The sequence below is a fragment of the Poecilia latipinna genome, unplaced genomic scaffold, assembly GCF_001443285.1.
Source record: "Poecilia latipinna isolate Pla-1442-1.1 unplaced genomic scaffold, P_latipinna-1.0 Scaffold391, whole genome shotgun sequence".
In the NCBI taxonomy this organism is placed as follows: Eukaryota; Metazoa; Chordata; class Actinopteri; order Cyprinodontiformes; family Poeciliidae; genus Poecilia; species Poecilia latipinna.
In genome coordinates, this window is record NW_015113007.1 from 14,028 (window position 1) to 31,449 (window position 17,422).

Consider the following 17,422-nt stretch of genomic DNA (forward strand, 5'->3'; position numbering starts at 1 on the left):
AGGACCCTTAAGGTTAATTACTTGTTACTAAATGTCATTGGTTCAAACTTGGAAAAATATCAGCATAGAAGTTGGAGAGAGGTTTTCCACTGAGAGAGAGGAGTAAGTTCATGGCTGCTCTTAAACACCACTAATTAGTCTGAAGCAGAGCGAGGAGAGCGATTGCTAAAACTGATATGAAGGCTTAACGCGCCGCAGAAATGTTTCTTCCTCTGCAAACATCTCTTGGTGTACAAATAGAGAAAGGCGATAGGTTAATGGTAATTTTACTAAATTCATCGGTTCAGTTCGCTTTTACCTCTGTTGTGCAACAATAGTCAAGTCAAAAGAGCTTCATCATGATCTCAGTCATTCACTTATAGAGAACAAAAAGACAAGATATCGTTCTGCCGGTTCAAAGATGCATCATGCAATACACAAGACTTCATAAGACTCAAACCAGACAACAGTAACGGTAACGTCAATACACTATCTAGGATATTTAAAAAAAAAAATAAATAAAAGACAAGTTGAAACAATGGTGGAGACACAGCTAGGAGACAACAAACAGTAAAAAACAGGAGGACAATCCGAATGTCCAGGATGTGGTACTGAAAAATGTAAACATTTACTATTGCGAAAAATGTACTGAGCAGAATCCTAACATATATCTTTTTGTCATGTAAACATTGTGGCAATGGTGCAAATTTTGGAGCATGCAGTAAACATTTACTGCATGACATTCATGGCAGTCATGATTAAAAGTGAAAAACAAAAAGGTTGAATCACAAGCAGTGAATCTCCACTAATTCACAATTTAACGTAGACTTAGGTTGGCTTGAATAGAACTGTTTCTCCACAGAATTAAAGGAACTCATCATTTTAAAACTGTTGCTTATATTTACTTATGTTCCCCAGATATTAAAAAGAGTTTGAAGACCTGAAAAAAATCAAGTGTGATAAAACAAACAAAACAAAAAAGTATCTGTAAAAGGGAACACTTTTCTACATCTTAAAAGGAGATAGCAAGTTCAGAGTTTTGGTTCAGACAGAAAGTGGTGCCTTTGATTCACTACATGACTGTGGTGTTACTTGAATGTGTGACTCAACCAAGTGTAAACTGTGAGAAATGAAAAACGTCATTGCACTTCAAGAAGACGATTCGGGTTTGCATTTTGAATATGATTAGCACCCATTTTTGTGCAAACACTCTCCAATGTCTATGCGCTTTCAGGAGGGGTTCTACCTGAAAGTAGGTGAACTGGGAGTGATACAGATCAGGGTAGATGTGCAACGTGGTGCCCACCACCAGGAGAGATTCGAACTTATGCAAGGAGGAGCTGATGTAGCCGGTGAAGCCGAGACACCAAATTTTCAGCAGAGCTTCGAGGTCGAACAGCACAGTAAAAGCAACCTGCCAGAGAAGGAAAACAGAAAGAAAGAAGAATTTAGTCCTGGCATCAATGTATGATAAATTCTGAATCATATTGTGTTTCTGAATGAAGTGACCAATTTAATAATTGTCTGTAGTACTGTGCAAAACTTTTGAACTCGTCAAATATCCTGTATAGTTCTTTGGCGAATGATTTGATACATATTTCTAAATTTCCTGCAAGTCAGTTAAACACTTTAATAAGACTTTGCTTCTTTCTTGATTCTTTTTTATGACCATGTATTGTGCAGAGTAGGCTTGAAAATGGAGGTATGTGGGCCAATGGAGGGGGGGAAAGCAACAAAGTTGGGCCTGAAATATATCTACTACAGCAGATAAAAGCATTTGTTAGCAAATAGAAAAAGAAAAACAGACCTGAAGTATTGATCTGTTATTGCCAAAATACTATTTTAGCCTGTGAAAGGGTGCAATATTTAAAATATATTCATAGATCCAGAAATTAAAATATGCATCGTTGTGATAAACTATTGAACAGTTGAAAAAGTCTCTAAAGATCTGAATTATAAGCTCTCCTAAGCTCTCAGTTTAGGAACCTATTTCCTGACAAAGTAATTCATAGCTTAGGGTAAAATGACGAAACAAACAAACAAACAAAAACCTCTCTGAAAATGTGTTTGTATTGGGCAACACATAAGTAAATTGCTGCTGAAGTCCCAAGTAGGCTTCAAAACCCCAAAAGGAGTCTAACCTAAATAAATGGAGGATTTTTACATTGCACTGTATATTTTAATGAATGTTTTTGAAAATGTCTTATGGAAAACTGCATGGAGCTTGACCCACATTTGAGTCTTAATTATATTTCTGGAGGAGGTTTGTTCTTTCATCCTACATCGGTTGCTTTTAACCCTTTTATGTACAGCTAATGAAATGATATCAGAAATTACAAAGAAAGTGGCGATAGTGTTAAAAAGTAATGTTTAGTGTATAACTTAAAGTGCACCTTAGATCTGTTGACAAAGAATACAATTCAAAATATAATGCATTGCTTTTTCATAGTAAATAAATAAATAAATAAATAAATAAATAAATAAATATTATTGAAAAACTAAGATCTTACCTCTGCGAGGTAGAACTCGTCATAGTGCCGTTGGTAATTCTCGCCTTTGTAATAGTTGCTGGCGGCCACAATGACATCCACAGCGACCATAGTGAGGATGAACATATGGAAGACGGAGGACCTCATCATTTGCTGCGGAAACAAAGCAGTACTCAGTACTCAAACAATGTGTGGAAATGCTTTGTTTATTTGTTTCCCAAAAGTAATCGACAGATTCTGGATGATGCAAAACTATACTGATATATGAAAGCTATCAGTAAAATAATGACCTAAAATGTGTTGAGCAACGTTGAGTTCAAATCAGGCTTGTGTTTTTCCTTAGTTTAAGTTCACTTCATTACCTTTCCTTTACGAGATTGTGTTTGTGTCTATTATTTGGTTCCAAATAAATCACCCAGAACTTGAAAATCAATATTATCAGAAATATGCTGTGTCCTTTTCAACTTCCACTTTCCAAATATTCACTAATTTGTGCTGATGAGGGTTTAAGTACTTTTGCAAGGCACTGTACAAAATAAAATGAATTTTTAAAACAACATCCCTTGGAATACATATGATGCAACAATGGGGGAAAAGTGGTAAGAGGTAAAGGAGGCTATTACTGGATGTGAAGCTATATGAAAACATGTAGATAGTCGAGCAGCTAAATGACATCAATTTCAAAGCAAACACAACTACCAGTATATTTGTTTTAAGAATTACGAATCTCAAAAGCAGAATCAGGAGAATCAGTTCATTTTCAGCAGCTCAAGAGAGAGAGAGAAAAAAAAAAGAATATTTTCCTTTCATTTTTGAATGCCAACGGATCTCGACGCCCTTGATACCATCAAATGGCATTAAACACTAAAAACATATTGTAATCTGTGATGGACAAATAGGGCTTTTCAAGTAGGAAAATGTGACAGATGTGATCAGAACCTTCAAATTTGTGCATGTAGGGCGAGATGAACAGCTTGTGAGTGGGTAGAGTCACTCATTCTAAAAAAAAGACGTCCATGTTAGATGGAAAAAAATGAAGAAGGCAAGAGGAAAACTTCAGTGCAGATGAAGAGTGTTTGCAGCAGAGAGATCAAATTCTCCCCAGGAAGGTGGAATCACAGCCATTTCTCCTCCTACACATAAATACACTTACACTCGTATTCAATAAACAAGAACAGGCATTCAGATGAGACTGATTTGTAAATAAAATTACCCTTTTGGAAAGAACTACTTTTAAGCAGGCATTAAACATATTTTTCACTAAGCCCAAATTTCTCAATTAAAATGTTTTGATGTAACATTGCAATCTTAAATCTCATTATTTTTCATTAGAGACAAGCACAAAATTACCATAATTAACAGAAATAAAGGCTTTGAAACATCGGCTTGTGTGTGATTAATCTTTATAACTCATTCCAGTTAAGTACTGAAATAAACAGACATTTCAATAAAATTCAGATTTATTGAATGGGTGAGGACAGTACTAACTCAAATCAGAAAGAAAACAATTGGTGGTAAATGAGATTACTAAATATACTTCTTAGAAAGATTTTGTGTTGGTTTGCCGTTTTCAAAATCTGAAGAAACATTTGACTTTTCTGTCCCTGAATGCACCATGACACTAGCCAAAATATATTTTAAGAAGTAACTGCTTTTATTGCTTATCATTACAGTTCTTTTTCCCATTAAATTATTGTGTTGGTTTGCAGACCAAAGTTGTGCAGATGGCTTTTTTCTTTTATTTTTTTCCTAAATATACACACAAGCTCACTCTCAACACAGAGGTCAGATTTGCTGACCAAGATTGGACACGACAAAGCCTTTTGACATTTCCACTAACCAGAAGCTCAACCCCATGGGTATTTTACCTCAATGGAGATGCGTGTGTGCATGTGTGTGTGAGTGTGGGAGAGAGATAGCGAAAGAGAGAGTAAAGAGAATGATCATGAGACAGGAGCTGACAGAGAACAGAATGTCTATGCCTTGTGAAATGCTTAGTTTTCACAAGGTTGTGACTTTGCCTACATGCTCTGTAAGGTTTAGGGAATCACACTGCAAAGACAAGCTGTTGAGCTCAATGGAAAGCAATGAGCATTTATCACATCTTTCATATAGAGACACAGTCTTCCTTTCAAGATCTGTTGAGAATAACCTTTTAACATTTCCTGCAGTTTTATTTTTTTCTTCCTCCCCCCCCCAGAGCTAAATATGGTGTGCGCTTCACTAGATAACACTTTCCACATCATTCCGATAGTAAAGCGCTGTAGGTCGCCATTGAATACATGACAATTCTAATCTTTTCATATGGCCAAGATGTCAACAGATAACTGGTCCATCCAATGCAGGACAACTTGATTCTCTACTGCATGTTTGATACACATTTTGGATGCTTCACATCCCTTGTGTCTTGCTGTGTTTTTGAAACATCAGGTGTTCGATATGCACAATCACACCGACATGTTAAAGCGTTGCAGTTGGAATGCACACTGTGATTGAGGCATGCGTTAAGTAGCAATGTAAAAAATGATCAATATTAAGATAGAACAATGTAAGAAAATGTGTTTTTAAGTATTTGCATTATAGTTGACACCAACTTTACAGTTTTGATCTTCCCAAGCTGGTACACAACCTTGTGCATCAGAGCTAAAGATACCAACTCCATCTCCCCTTGCAGAGTTTCATCTGATCAATCATGGCTGAGAATCAGCAGTGTGCTGCTGATGGAAGTATGAAGCTGGTAACCCAACAAGTACATCGAGAGACATGGCAGAGGCAAAAGCATTTTGCCTTGGAGACTGACAGGAAAAGCTGAAGGGTCATTATAAGCCAGGTTGATGGCTGTGCAAGCACTACAAAAAAGTGACACTAATGTTTGAGAGCAATCTAAAAAAGTCGGTAAAGCTCCTGTATATGAAAGAGTGTAATATTTAAATATTAGCAACCTTTTGCTAGCCACATTACGTGTTAAATCAGTCTAATTTACCCAAGTTAAATACCAAGTACCAAGTTAGAGTGAAGCACGCACTGCGCAATGACTCCGTTCTTTATCAGAGTATTGAAAATGGCATCAATATCTTTTATGGCCCCCAGATGTGAAGTTGATTTCTTTAAGCTTGACATCCCATGGTACTTAAATTCTCTCTGTATCATGTTTATGACAAGTAATTTGTCAAGAAAATTAGTGATTGTTGAGATTCCCTGCTATGTTGACAGATTCAACTAATACAGACCCTTGTAGGGTAAAGCACTGAAAAAGCTCTCACCACTTTAAAATCTTTGTGTGGCAGCATTTACACAGACAAGATGCAAATGACTTGTAATTAAAGTGAGAATCTCGCGACATGCTAACTGTTAGCTGATAGAAAGTTAGCATCTGTCCAACGTCCATTCAATGCTGAGATAAACAACAACACAAAAATCACCTTTTGGCATATGGCTTTAATTATAATTAGACAAACATCAAGCATGCAATATTTGGATGTTTCTACACTGATTAGGGATAATTTAACAGTTTGTGACACCTGTCGCTACTACATTTGCAAAAATAAAATGTGAAAATTATCAATTTCCCCCAGAACACAGCTATATCCATTCGAGTTGAATTTATTTTTACACATATTGTGTGAGTGATTCTCTAAATAATCATATTGATGTTTTTTTTTAGCAAAAAAAAATTCCTAACTAAACAGGTTAGGAATTGGTTTCATCATGTTTTTGAGGCACAGTCTGTGTTGGAAGCAAAATGATCAATAGAATTACCATTAAGATAATTTCATGTGGTCACAAGTTTCTTAAGTGACATTGTACTTTATGTGTAAAAAAAAAACCCTTTCAGAATTCATTTACTATTTTATTTTTTCCCCACTTAGTTTCACTAAATTACTTGCTAACATATAGAGGATGTCCAGAAGATGGCTGGGCATGCATGCATCGCACCTGGGACATTTCCATTGGCTGGAAGAGTTGAAAAGCACAGAGGCAGATTGACTGTTTCCTCATGTTCTGTCTCCCTGCACTGGCTGCCAAGGAGGACAAATGCTCTTTCTGCTGGTACACGAGATGAGTATAGCACATGTGCTCATTGCTGGCACAATATAGCAGTACTCACACAGGAACTGTCACCAGCAGACTCGGCCATGTTCTGGCACAAACTCCTGTGACAGTTTTCTCTCTCCTGTTTACCAAGATTAAGGAGAAACTGATTGGGATTACAAACTGTTTCACTTGAGCTATCTCTTCAGTCCCTGCAATACCATTCTTCTAAAACAAATAAACAAAAGAGCTCTTCCTCCAACCCCTTACTTCTTCTTCTTTTCTAGTTCTGCAACCCTGATTGAATTTATGTGGAACGGCAACTCTTTACCTTATTTTAGAAATTTCTTGACATTGTTGTGTGTTGTAACTCCGAAGTAGTTTTGGCTGAGGAAATGGAGGTGTAAAAACTTTAACGACTTCAAGTAAAATAGAACCTCCTTGAATTATTATGGCCTTAACAAGAAGATAAAACAATGTCTTTTGGGTTTCATTAACACAACAAACATTTTATAATCTAATCTTTTCAGAGTAGAATAATCTGATTTGCATTTAATCAGATGCGAATCAGATTATTAATCAGCCAAAAGATTTCCAGTTTTAAGCGATAGAAGATCACATTAAGTCTTGATAAACACTGTAAAAGAGTCTCATATTATGAGTTTCTAATGCCTACTATATTAGCAGACCACAGAGGAAAGCCACATATTTCTGCACTGAGTGCAATTCCGATGGGATGTCCATTCTGCGTCAAATAGGTATGCAAGCGACGGAAAACTCATTGTGGGTGTCATAGAGAACATGGTCTCTTTTTTGGAGTGGGGAGGATTCTCGCAATGCTCATGATGCTCCTTGACAGAATGGCCCCCTGGGTGGTGAGCCATTTATTGGATATAGAAACTTGCCACTAATCAGTCTAGCATCATTTATTTCATTGTCATATGAGCCTTCTCCCCGCTGACAATTTAATTTCACATTTAGGGCATTAAGGCACCTCTCCATACCTTTTTGCTGTCCCTTTTAACCATCTTAAATGATAGCTTACCGGTGATTCTTTTTTCTTTTTTTTTCTCCCCATCTTTTTCTCCTCAGTTGACATACCCATTTCAGGAGCCGCCTTCTCCCTCCACGCAAGAGACAGTGACCTTAACCTTGACAGGTTGTGTGAATGTGTGTGAGTTTTAAATGATAGCTGTCCAGGGGGTAAAGATCAGAGTTAAATGGAAAGGGAAGGTTGTAGAGAATCAATAACCTCAGGCTTAAGAGGAAGGAGTAAAAAAAAAAAAAAAAGTGTTGCATTCACTGGACCTCTGGGCCCCTCAGTGAGTTACTGGTTATCAATCACTCTGCATTTACTGTAGCTCTGCAGACAAAAGGAAACATTAAGGGAGAGGAACATCTGCTGCTCATTGACAGAACAAGAATGGTAAATTAATCAGAAGCGGTTTTAATTATTCACAGGCTGACATTTCATAGTTGCTTGAGTTTTGTTTGAAGTTACAATAACTTTGATTTAAAATGCAAAACAATGCAAACAGGAAGGAAAAAAAAATAAAAAATAGGTAGAATGACCCGACTATATTGCTGACTTGTGCTGCGGAGCAGTCTCGGATGGTCAGGTGCGTATTTTTTAAATTGCTTAATTAAATAATTAGACACATTTTATCCAAAATGTATAAATATTTGGCTTAAAAATAAAATTCACATTACCTTGCTCATTCCAAACAGACAAACAAACAGTATGCAGGGTTTTTCAAAAATATTTGTACCTCTTCAACTTTTTTTACATCTTCATGTTACAACCACAAACTGCCAAGCTTGAGAATATTTTGTTGGAATCATACAAGTGAAAGAAAATGAAACACTATCTTCAACATTTTTTTTACAAATGAAAATCTATCAAGCGCCTTTGTATTTGCATTTGGCCTGTTGTAATCTGATAACTCTGTTGTTCTCACATGGGGTATGAATACTTCTTAAGGTGGCAGAAATTATGTTTCCTTACTCATAGGAGATAAACAGAATCATATCAGCTACATAAAAACTTGTTATAATATACATTAACACAAAAAAAGTGTCTAAAGTACTGGTCAATATTATTAGTATCTTTTTGTATAAATCAATGAAACAATAAACAAATAAAATAAAAAAAATAGTCATTGCTCTAGAACAACTGCCAGAAAGTGAAGAGACATTCTCCATTTTAGTCCTAAGAGGGCGCTACTTTCCCCTCTCCGTCTCCAAAATATGCAGGTGTTTAATGAATTATGTGCCATCTCCAACTGATGGAGCCAGTTGGACTCAGACGTACCCAGACCAGGGACACAGGCTCATGCACCAACAGCCAGGCATCAACAGGCTCCACAGGCTCTGACAGTCAGAGAAACACGGACCAGACCAGAAACATACAGGTGGTTCGAAAGACACTAACAGGTATAGAGGGATTATATAAAGGATACACGCTGGCGACCTCTTTGCGAAAAGCACCCACCTGCCAGCTCTGAAACATTTTAATCATTTGATGGCCAATTACTCTCGAGCCAGGCAGAACAGAACAGAAACTCACACTTCACTTCCCCAGCACTCACAGATGGCCAGACAGGCTGGGTGTCCGCCGCTTTTCTTTGTTCTACCTGTCCAATCAAAAGCGCAGCTCCCCTCTGACATAAGCGAGCAAGAGACTGTTTTGAAGTTTTCAGCATGACTTTGAAGAGAGAGCACAGGAAGAACTGCAACCCATAATATCGCAACATGTCACAACACGATGTTTATGTTCACAATGTAATATTGGAACGGGATTGTTTAAAGTATAAAGAACTGTTCTGTGTGTAACATTTCACAGACAAACGCCACTGTGGACCGACAACATCCGCTAGTGCGCATATATTTACATAAGTAGTGATGCCTCGGTACTTGGTAAATATTGAAGCTTTCTAATCTGAGCTCATTCAGTGTTCTATAAATGTGACATCATCTCATAGTGATATTGCTTCAACAGAGACCCCATGTCTGCACACAATATTTACCGTCTACACGAGTCAATGCGCCGCAGATCACGTATGATTATCATTTATCACAGTTTTCAAACAACATGTCAACAACAGCATGACAATATGCTAAAGAGGTAATGCACCCATTTGAATCAGGTTTGCTGAAGCTGAGAAACATCTAAAACAAAATACGAGTTAAAGAACGGTGATAGTTCTTCCAAGTGGCCAAATATAAACTTGAAAGCAGAATAGTAATACATCGTATCTGAAATACTTAGACTACCAAATATTGCATCCAGACATTCCTTCATAATTCATTTAATGCAGACATTGACATTGCGATGACGATTCCAACTCAATATGTTGTGCAGTTTCACCCGACTATAGCAGATTTCTCAGGATAAATCCAGCTGTTCTGAGACAAGCCTTAGAATATTGTTAGAAATTATAAATGAGCAAACAGCATCATTAAGACCATCAGCTAGGTCAGGGATAAAGCTGTGGAGAAGTTTAAAGCTGAATTAAGTGCTAAAATATTATCCCTAGCGTTTATCTAAGAAGCAGCCCAGGGACTCATAGTAACTCTGAGGGAGCTACAGAGATTCACAGCTGAGGTGGAACAATCTATTGAATGGACAATTAGTTGTGTACGCCACAAATCTGACCATTTTAGAAGAGTGGGAAGAAGAAAACCATTGTTGAAGAAAAATCATATTAAGTCCTATTTGCAATTTTGCACAGGCCAGTAAAAGATGTTTCTGTCCAACATGCAAAATGGCATGTTTGGCCAGAAACTAACACTGTACATTACCCTGAACTCATTGTCCTTGCTGTGATATATGGTGATGGTAGCATCATGGCAGATGTCCAGAGAAGCTGGTCAGAGTTGATGGGAAGATGGATGGCGCTAATGACAAGGCAACTCTCCAAGAGGTTGCAAACATCTAAAGACTAGAGTGATGCAAGCAGTACAAAGACCCTAAACATAAAGCAGGGCTACAATGAAATGGCTTCACTTGAAGCAATCTGTGGCAGAATTCAAATATTTCTTTGGTCAGTTGTTGAAGTTCGTTACCATTTTTTCGCTACGTGAGGTAGAATAAAAGGTAGCTATTTCTTGTAATTGAAAGTTTCTTCAATAAGTCAGAACAGTAATTCTTCATGTTACAGCTCCATATCATAAAGCCACAAAGGCATCAAGAGTGAGGTGCCACTTCATAGCCTTATTACAGAAGGCTATTATTATTGTGAATGGTACATTTAAATTTTGACTAAGAAAACTGCAATCACACGTATCTATTTACTGTGAACAGAAATGTTGTTCACAGTAAGAATCCATCTCTCAAACTTCTAAAAGTCTGCCTCTTTGTTGCCGTTTTCACATTCTCATTTTTATCTTTACCAGTAAAGATTAATCAATAAATAAAAAAATAACCAATTGATGTAGTATACATGAAATTCATATTTAAAGAAAGAAGATCTTCAAAATTAAAGAAATATTGCCCATCCACAGTCAAGACGGCTTCATATACTTTTGAGTATATGAGCAACATATACAAGTTTATTTGAGAGAGAGAAAAACAGTTGCCTTTAAAAATGTGTCTCACACATTGCAGCTTCTGGAAAGTGTGAAGGAAATGTAAGAAGTTTTTGAGCAATCTGATGGCTCTGCATGCCACAAAACGCTGTCACTTTGTGACAACCAAAACAATTGATGTCTTTTGAATTCAAGCACCATGTGATTCATTTCATTGTCAGCACTATTCAAACACTAAAGTTATTGTTGATTATCCGTCTTATGCCTGACACTTGACATGTTAAATAAAGCAGAAATAAACAAATAAAGTTGAAGAACGTCACAGAATGCAAAAAGAAAGATTCTGACAACGACTGTAACCTGCCATATTTCTAGTCTGTTATTATGGCCTTAAAAATGTCTGACCATCATAAAACGTAAAGGTAAATCCCAATTTTTTACCTGGCTTGAAAAGTGTTGTCACCCAGATCTTTAGCTCATCCTGACAGTGGCATGTTATTTATTTATTTTCCTCCCGAACAAACACTTCCTAATATTCCTCTAGTTTAATCATGAAAACATGAATACATAAGCAATTCATTATTACCACATGCAGTGGCTTGTAAAAGCATCCATATTTCCCCATTCTGTCTTTTTATATTATCTTTGAACTGTTATGAATTGACTTGAATGTTTTGTGATCTGCCATCTAACTCAAGTTCAGTCAGACTGGAGTAAGAGCAAAAGTGCACATCAATTCTCAGGTCTTGCAACAGATTCTCAATTGGATTCAGGTCTGGGCTGAGCCATTCTAACATGCGAATGTGCTTTGATCTAAACCAGACTACAAAGTCTGACTGACATCCTCTGAAAAGCTATTTGAAAAAATATTGAAAAATATTGAAATATTGATTTCAATACTAATCAGAGGGATTCTAGATACAGTAGGTGTAAATCATTTGCACCGCGCGTATAACACGGCACCAAAAACTGTCTGACTCTGAACTTGATCTAATTCTAGTCTTTTCTGGATTTGTGATGCTCCTTCTGGCAGAAAGGTCTTTTTGGAACAAAGTAACAGTAAGAGCTTATTAGTATGATTGCAGGAGAGAAACAAAGAAGTTGTTGAGTGCTGCATATAACGTTGCACATGGCTCAAAGGGAAGTCAGTTGTGTTTACCCCTCTGGTTATCCCTCCATCTAAATGTTCCCTCCTACTGAAGATAGGGCTCTGGGGAGAATACTTCTTTAATAGAGAAGCTCCATTTCTCAATACTCCTATTTTCTCTCTCATTCTCTATCCAATTTCTCTGTACTTCTTTGTTGCTTTGCTTCCTGTGTGCGTTTGTGTGTCTGGAGAAGTATTTACTCCAGGAAGGCGTGTTGACAGCTGTCCTCCCTCCTGTTGCCGTAGACTGTACTGGCAGTCCCTCACAGCGAGGGCCATGCCTTTTACTCCCAAACCAAACCCCTATCAACAGCATCCCAGCTTTAAACAACACCCGCTACTTTCAGCTCATCTTTACAGCTCAATCGTTCGGCTCGCACAGCCCGGGCAACACCCGGCGCCCGTCAAAATATAAGTCATTAGCGCAACTCTGCGCATCAAACATTAACTTCTCCTCATTCGTAATCGAGTCACCGAGTCTTGGATGCAACAGCTGAATACGGTGACGCATGTGAAAACAATAAGGCGCGGATGACTCTGCCGCAAGTTCCAAATGGATGATGACGCTCGCCGAGTGTTTCTTTGGCCACACAAGTAGAATATGCAATTGCCTACGGGACACTGAGAGCAGTACTTCCCACCAGCAGCCTATTCATTATGCGGTGTACTCACCTGAAGGCAAGCAGGCGCTCTACCGTGTGGTTTGTTGACATCCACAGCAACAAGCTGCCATCCTCCGGCAGCGTCTTCATGGAACATCTGTGGCATAAGGGCAGCAAATAAGTGGTAGAAAATGCTCACAAACACACAGAACCAGACGCATCATTTGAAGCAGTAGACGTGACACACACACACAGAAACCCCGTGGCTACATCATCATGAAACATCTGTGGCTACAAAAATAAAGCTCAAGGCATTGTGCACATAGATTCGAACCCACCCAAAACAGGATGCTAGCTTCTAAATGCGGTGAGGTCGCCGTGGGGTCTAAAAGTGGAAAAAAAAAAAAAAAAAACTAAAAATAACCCTGAGACATTCAATTACACAGGACAGCTAGTTCACACATTAAAACCTTTTCCTTTACTTTCAAAAAAAGGAGGAAGGAAAGGGGTAAATATGATGATAATAAAGGTTAATCATGTATACTGTGAAGCACGTTTAGCACAGCAACTATCTGCAGTAAAAACGCTCACAAAAAAGAGGCAGAAAGAAAACTGTCCACAAAAAAATAATAAAAAACAAAGATCATGAATGTGTATATCAATACATGTGTCCGTATTGAGTCCACATACCTAAATCATCAATGTAACATTTTGTTGTAAGTAATTTAATCCTCTATATGTGCAAAAAAATCCCAACTGTAAATCCTCTCTGGACTAAACGATCCGGGAAGATAAAGTGGGTCGGTCCAGCAGGCGGTGATGTTAAAATTGTCGACGTCAAAATGTGTTGTGGTTAATTTCTAATGTTAAACAGTCTTCATAAAATTATAAGAGAAATTTGAGTTGAACATAAATTAAAAGACACCATTTATAGCAGTTTGAAGAAAATTATCTTTTGTAGTGCACTCCTCTGCTAATCTTATTTTAGTATTTTATCTTTAAGATTGGTGTACCAAAACTACACTTCCTTACACTACAATATGAGAAAATTATTTTTCAACTGTTGGTTGTCACAGGGGATATGAAATAGACATGAATTGATGATGCTAGATCAGTGTGAAGTGTCAAGTGGAAGACAGCTCCATCCGTTTCCCTCCTGGAAAAAAATTGGGCTCATAGCAAGCCAAACAGTACAGAAAAGGGACAAAATGACATTTAGGCTTAAGACAATTTAACCTAAACTTAATTTCTCTTAGACAAAAGAATGTGAACCTGTCTGAGAAGCAATGTAGTTGAAGGCCAAATAAGCTAAACGATGTATGAAAATGTGTTTGTGGTTTTGGTTTGTCATTGTGAGCCCGGCATTGCAGGCTGTATTTCTGCGATCATGAAATAAAAAGATTGGATTTCTTTGGAGTCAATAAGTTGCTGTACTCACCAGCATGAAAATATAGTTTTGCTTTGCTTTTTCTTAAACAGACTGGATGCTTTGAAAAGCCAGAAAAAAGAAGCTTCCAACCAAAATTAAAGAAAAAATTGAAGTCTGTGACTGAGCAAAGATGAATACAGTTAAACTTTCAGAATGGCTAAGTCCTGGGAAAAGAACTGCTTTCGGAAGGGCACTTCACAATGCCTACCACAATAATAGCATTTTCTAAGAAACTGAACATTTGGTTTTTCTCAGCCATAATCGTCAAAACAAGCAGACATAAATGCTTGAAATACACTCGCTGGAAACTTTATTTTGTATATCTGTTCAGCTGCTTGTTAACTCATCCAGAAAATCAGCTAATCACATGGCAACTGTTTACTGCACTTTGAAGTCTAGACAGGGTAAGGACAACTTGTTGTCGATCAAGCGCAGCATTAGAATGGGGATTAGAGTGGCTTTTAATGTGGCATAGTTGTTGGAGACAAACAGGCTGGGTAATGTCATGGACATGTTCTGTCATTGTTTAGGCTGCTGGTCGTGGTGTATTGGCAAAGGGATGCCAAACTCTAGTTTCTGAGAGCCGGTGACCTGCATCCTTTCACAGTGAACTAGAAAACCTGAATCAATTGGATGAATTACCTTCTCGACATTTAGAAATCGCAGGATGCTGGCTCTCAAGTAGAGTTTGACGCATGTTGGTGCTGGGACTCGTTTAAAAAAAATCACAACCTTCCATAGTGCAACCTTAGTCCATCCCTTTATGATTACAGCGTAATCATCCTCTATGATGCTGCTTTGTAATTACTGACCAAAATCTCTGAACCATTGCACATGTATTTCTATGCCAGAAAGAATTTAAGCATTTTCGAGGGCAAAGATATGCGAGACCACTTTTACATACACCTTGGAAACATATGTGCATAAGCAAAGTGGCTGGTGAGTTAATTTTTCTTATTTTCTAAAATAAATTCACTTTTCAATAATATTCTGGTTAATTATGACAGACCTTCACCTAAATATGAATGCTAATATTAGAAGGCCTGCATACTCAGTCAGACCATTAATTATGAGTCATTCGTTTAAAACAGGAATGCTTTGTTTGCAGTTATGAAAACATTTTAAATCACATCGGTCACTGCCATGGTAACGGGGGGTGGTGGGGGTTTCTACCACAGAGCAAACCGTATAAAGAATTGTAGATTTGATGTCGTTTTTGCAGGATCTCATCCACCGTAAGAACATACTATTTCTATACCTTCCTTTTTCATTTACAGTGAAGTTGATGAAGCAAAGATATATTTTTGTTTGAAAGGGGTCAAAACAAACAACTCGGCGAGTCTATGCAAATGATGGTGACGATGTGCAAATAGAGTAAGGCTGGCTAGATAATAGCAGATGACAACCCTGAGGACTGCATAAGCTCCACTGGGTGCATCTTTTTTTTTTTCCAGATTTAAACTTCCTGTTGCTTCGCACGGCTAATTTAAGGTGCGTCTAATCTCTCACTGCGTAAGACCCACATAAATCCTTCAACCATTTACTGTTCCACTCTTTGATTGCCTCCCTGCCTCCCACACTGTTTCGGCTTTTGTCTCCTACCTGAACATCAACATTCTCTCATCCTGCCAACGCTGTGCTTTGCAATCCAACGCGATTATCATCTTGCTTTTATTATCACCTAATCCGGCACAGACACTGTCGTCTTGCAGAGCGTCAGACATACAGAGACGATAGAAGCCAGATTTGTCTTCAGTTCACTTTTATTTCATGTGCAATCTGCAAGTTAAAACTTGCTAGATAATGCAATGTTGTGGATAAAGAAGGAAAATCTTTCCCCTTAAAGTTTCTCGGTTTTATTTAATCTTTGAAGCCTAATCTCTATTAAGAACAATAAATCTGGATGGAATATGGCAAAGTCCAGTAATGGAAAGTGTGGCACAGATTTTTGCCACCCTTTCAACAGTTCTCGGGAGGCTGAAGAAAGGCTTATTTTACTTCACCTTCTGTGACTGACACTAAAGTGTTGTGGCACGGCTAATTAGCTCTCCTCCCTCTAAGACAGAGATTAGGTATGGCAATGAGATTACAATTAAATTGCATGGTGACAAAAATGGCAATTTCTTTTAAGGTCTTTGCCATTTTCCCAGCAGCACAAGCATGTTCATGAATTACTAAACTAATAAAAAATGATTTCGCGATTTCCCAAGGCGTGTCACTAAAAACTGCTCATGACATCAATATTTTATGTTCTCACTGATCAAAAATACTTTCTGAGACTAAATTTTCCTCTAGGAATCAATCACCACATTTCAGAGCCGCAAGGCCTGAAAATCTTTGAAGTATGCAAAATAAATAAATCACACTCAGCCTTTCGATCAGTTTTCAAAGCGGAAATGCAATTTTAAAATGCACAATTGGGGAACAGAAAGAGTCTTCTTCTGAGTCATATCCACTAGGACAGGAAAACACAACTGCAGATGCATAATTTCATGTCCACAATGGCACCATTTTGAAGCACTCAGCCATGTAAAATGGTTATTTGGCTGCTTTTTGGAGACACACTAAAGCTTTCGTAGTAACAGCTACTAAAGATGGCAGAAGCAGGGAGCAAGACCTTAAGATGACTGACCATAACTTTTCTCAAGTAAGAAACTACTTTTTCTTACTTATAACTAGCTGAAACTGCATTATTATTATTTTTTCTTCTGTATTTAAGCTAAATGAGGAAGACGACATTAAACCCAAGTTGCAATCTGACTGTTATAACTCCTCTTCCCACCACATCATGTAGCATTAGGTTGAAGTCATATTTTCGGAGAAAAATGGCATCATGTTGTGAAAAATGAAACAGAACAATCACTTTTAGTTGAAGTGTCATGACAAATGCTGCCTTCAGAATTTTGTTTTAAAAGCTGCATACCAATATTGCAATTAACCCATCACAAGTAAGACGATTATTTAGAGAAAAGTGTCCAAATACTGGAAATCACTACAGGAAGTCTGAAATTGCATAAGAGAAGCCCCTCAGTAATTACTGTTGTAGTAGCATGGTTCCAACATCATGTACTGATATGCTGCTTAAAATTACTGCAATCTTTTTAAATACTTTTGACGTTTACTTTTTATTGTTATAACATTTTTTATTCGTTTTCCTTATCCCTACTGCAGTTTGCCTGCTTCTTTACTTTGGTGGATCAATTGTGATACAAATTGT

General features: G+C 37.6%; 1 protein-coding gene across 5 annotated transcripts in view; it reads right to left on the reverse strand.

The window, feature by feature from the left end:
- LOC106950303 (sodium leak channel non-selective protein-like) overlaps positions 1 to 17,422 on the reverse strand; it is a 41,576-nt gene that overhangs the window by 5,933 nt on the left and 18,221 nt on the right. For all 5 annotated transcript variants that reach the window (XM_015037068.1, XM_015037066.1, XM_015037064.1 and 2 more), the window contains 3 exons: positions 12,847 to 12,933; positions 2,490 to 2,621; positions 1,226 to 1,393 (listed from right to left, as the gene is read on the reverse strand). In XM_015037068.1, coding sequence (XP_014892554.1) covers positions 1,226 to 1,393; positions 2,490 to 2,621; positions 12,847 to 12,933 — 387 coding nt within the window. The remainder of the gene's footprint in view (positions 1 to 1,225; positions 1,394 to 2,489; positions 2,622 to 12,846; positions 12,934 to 17,422) is intronic.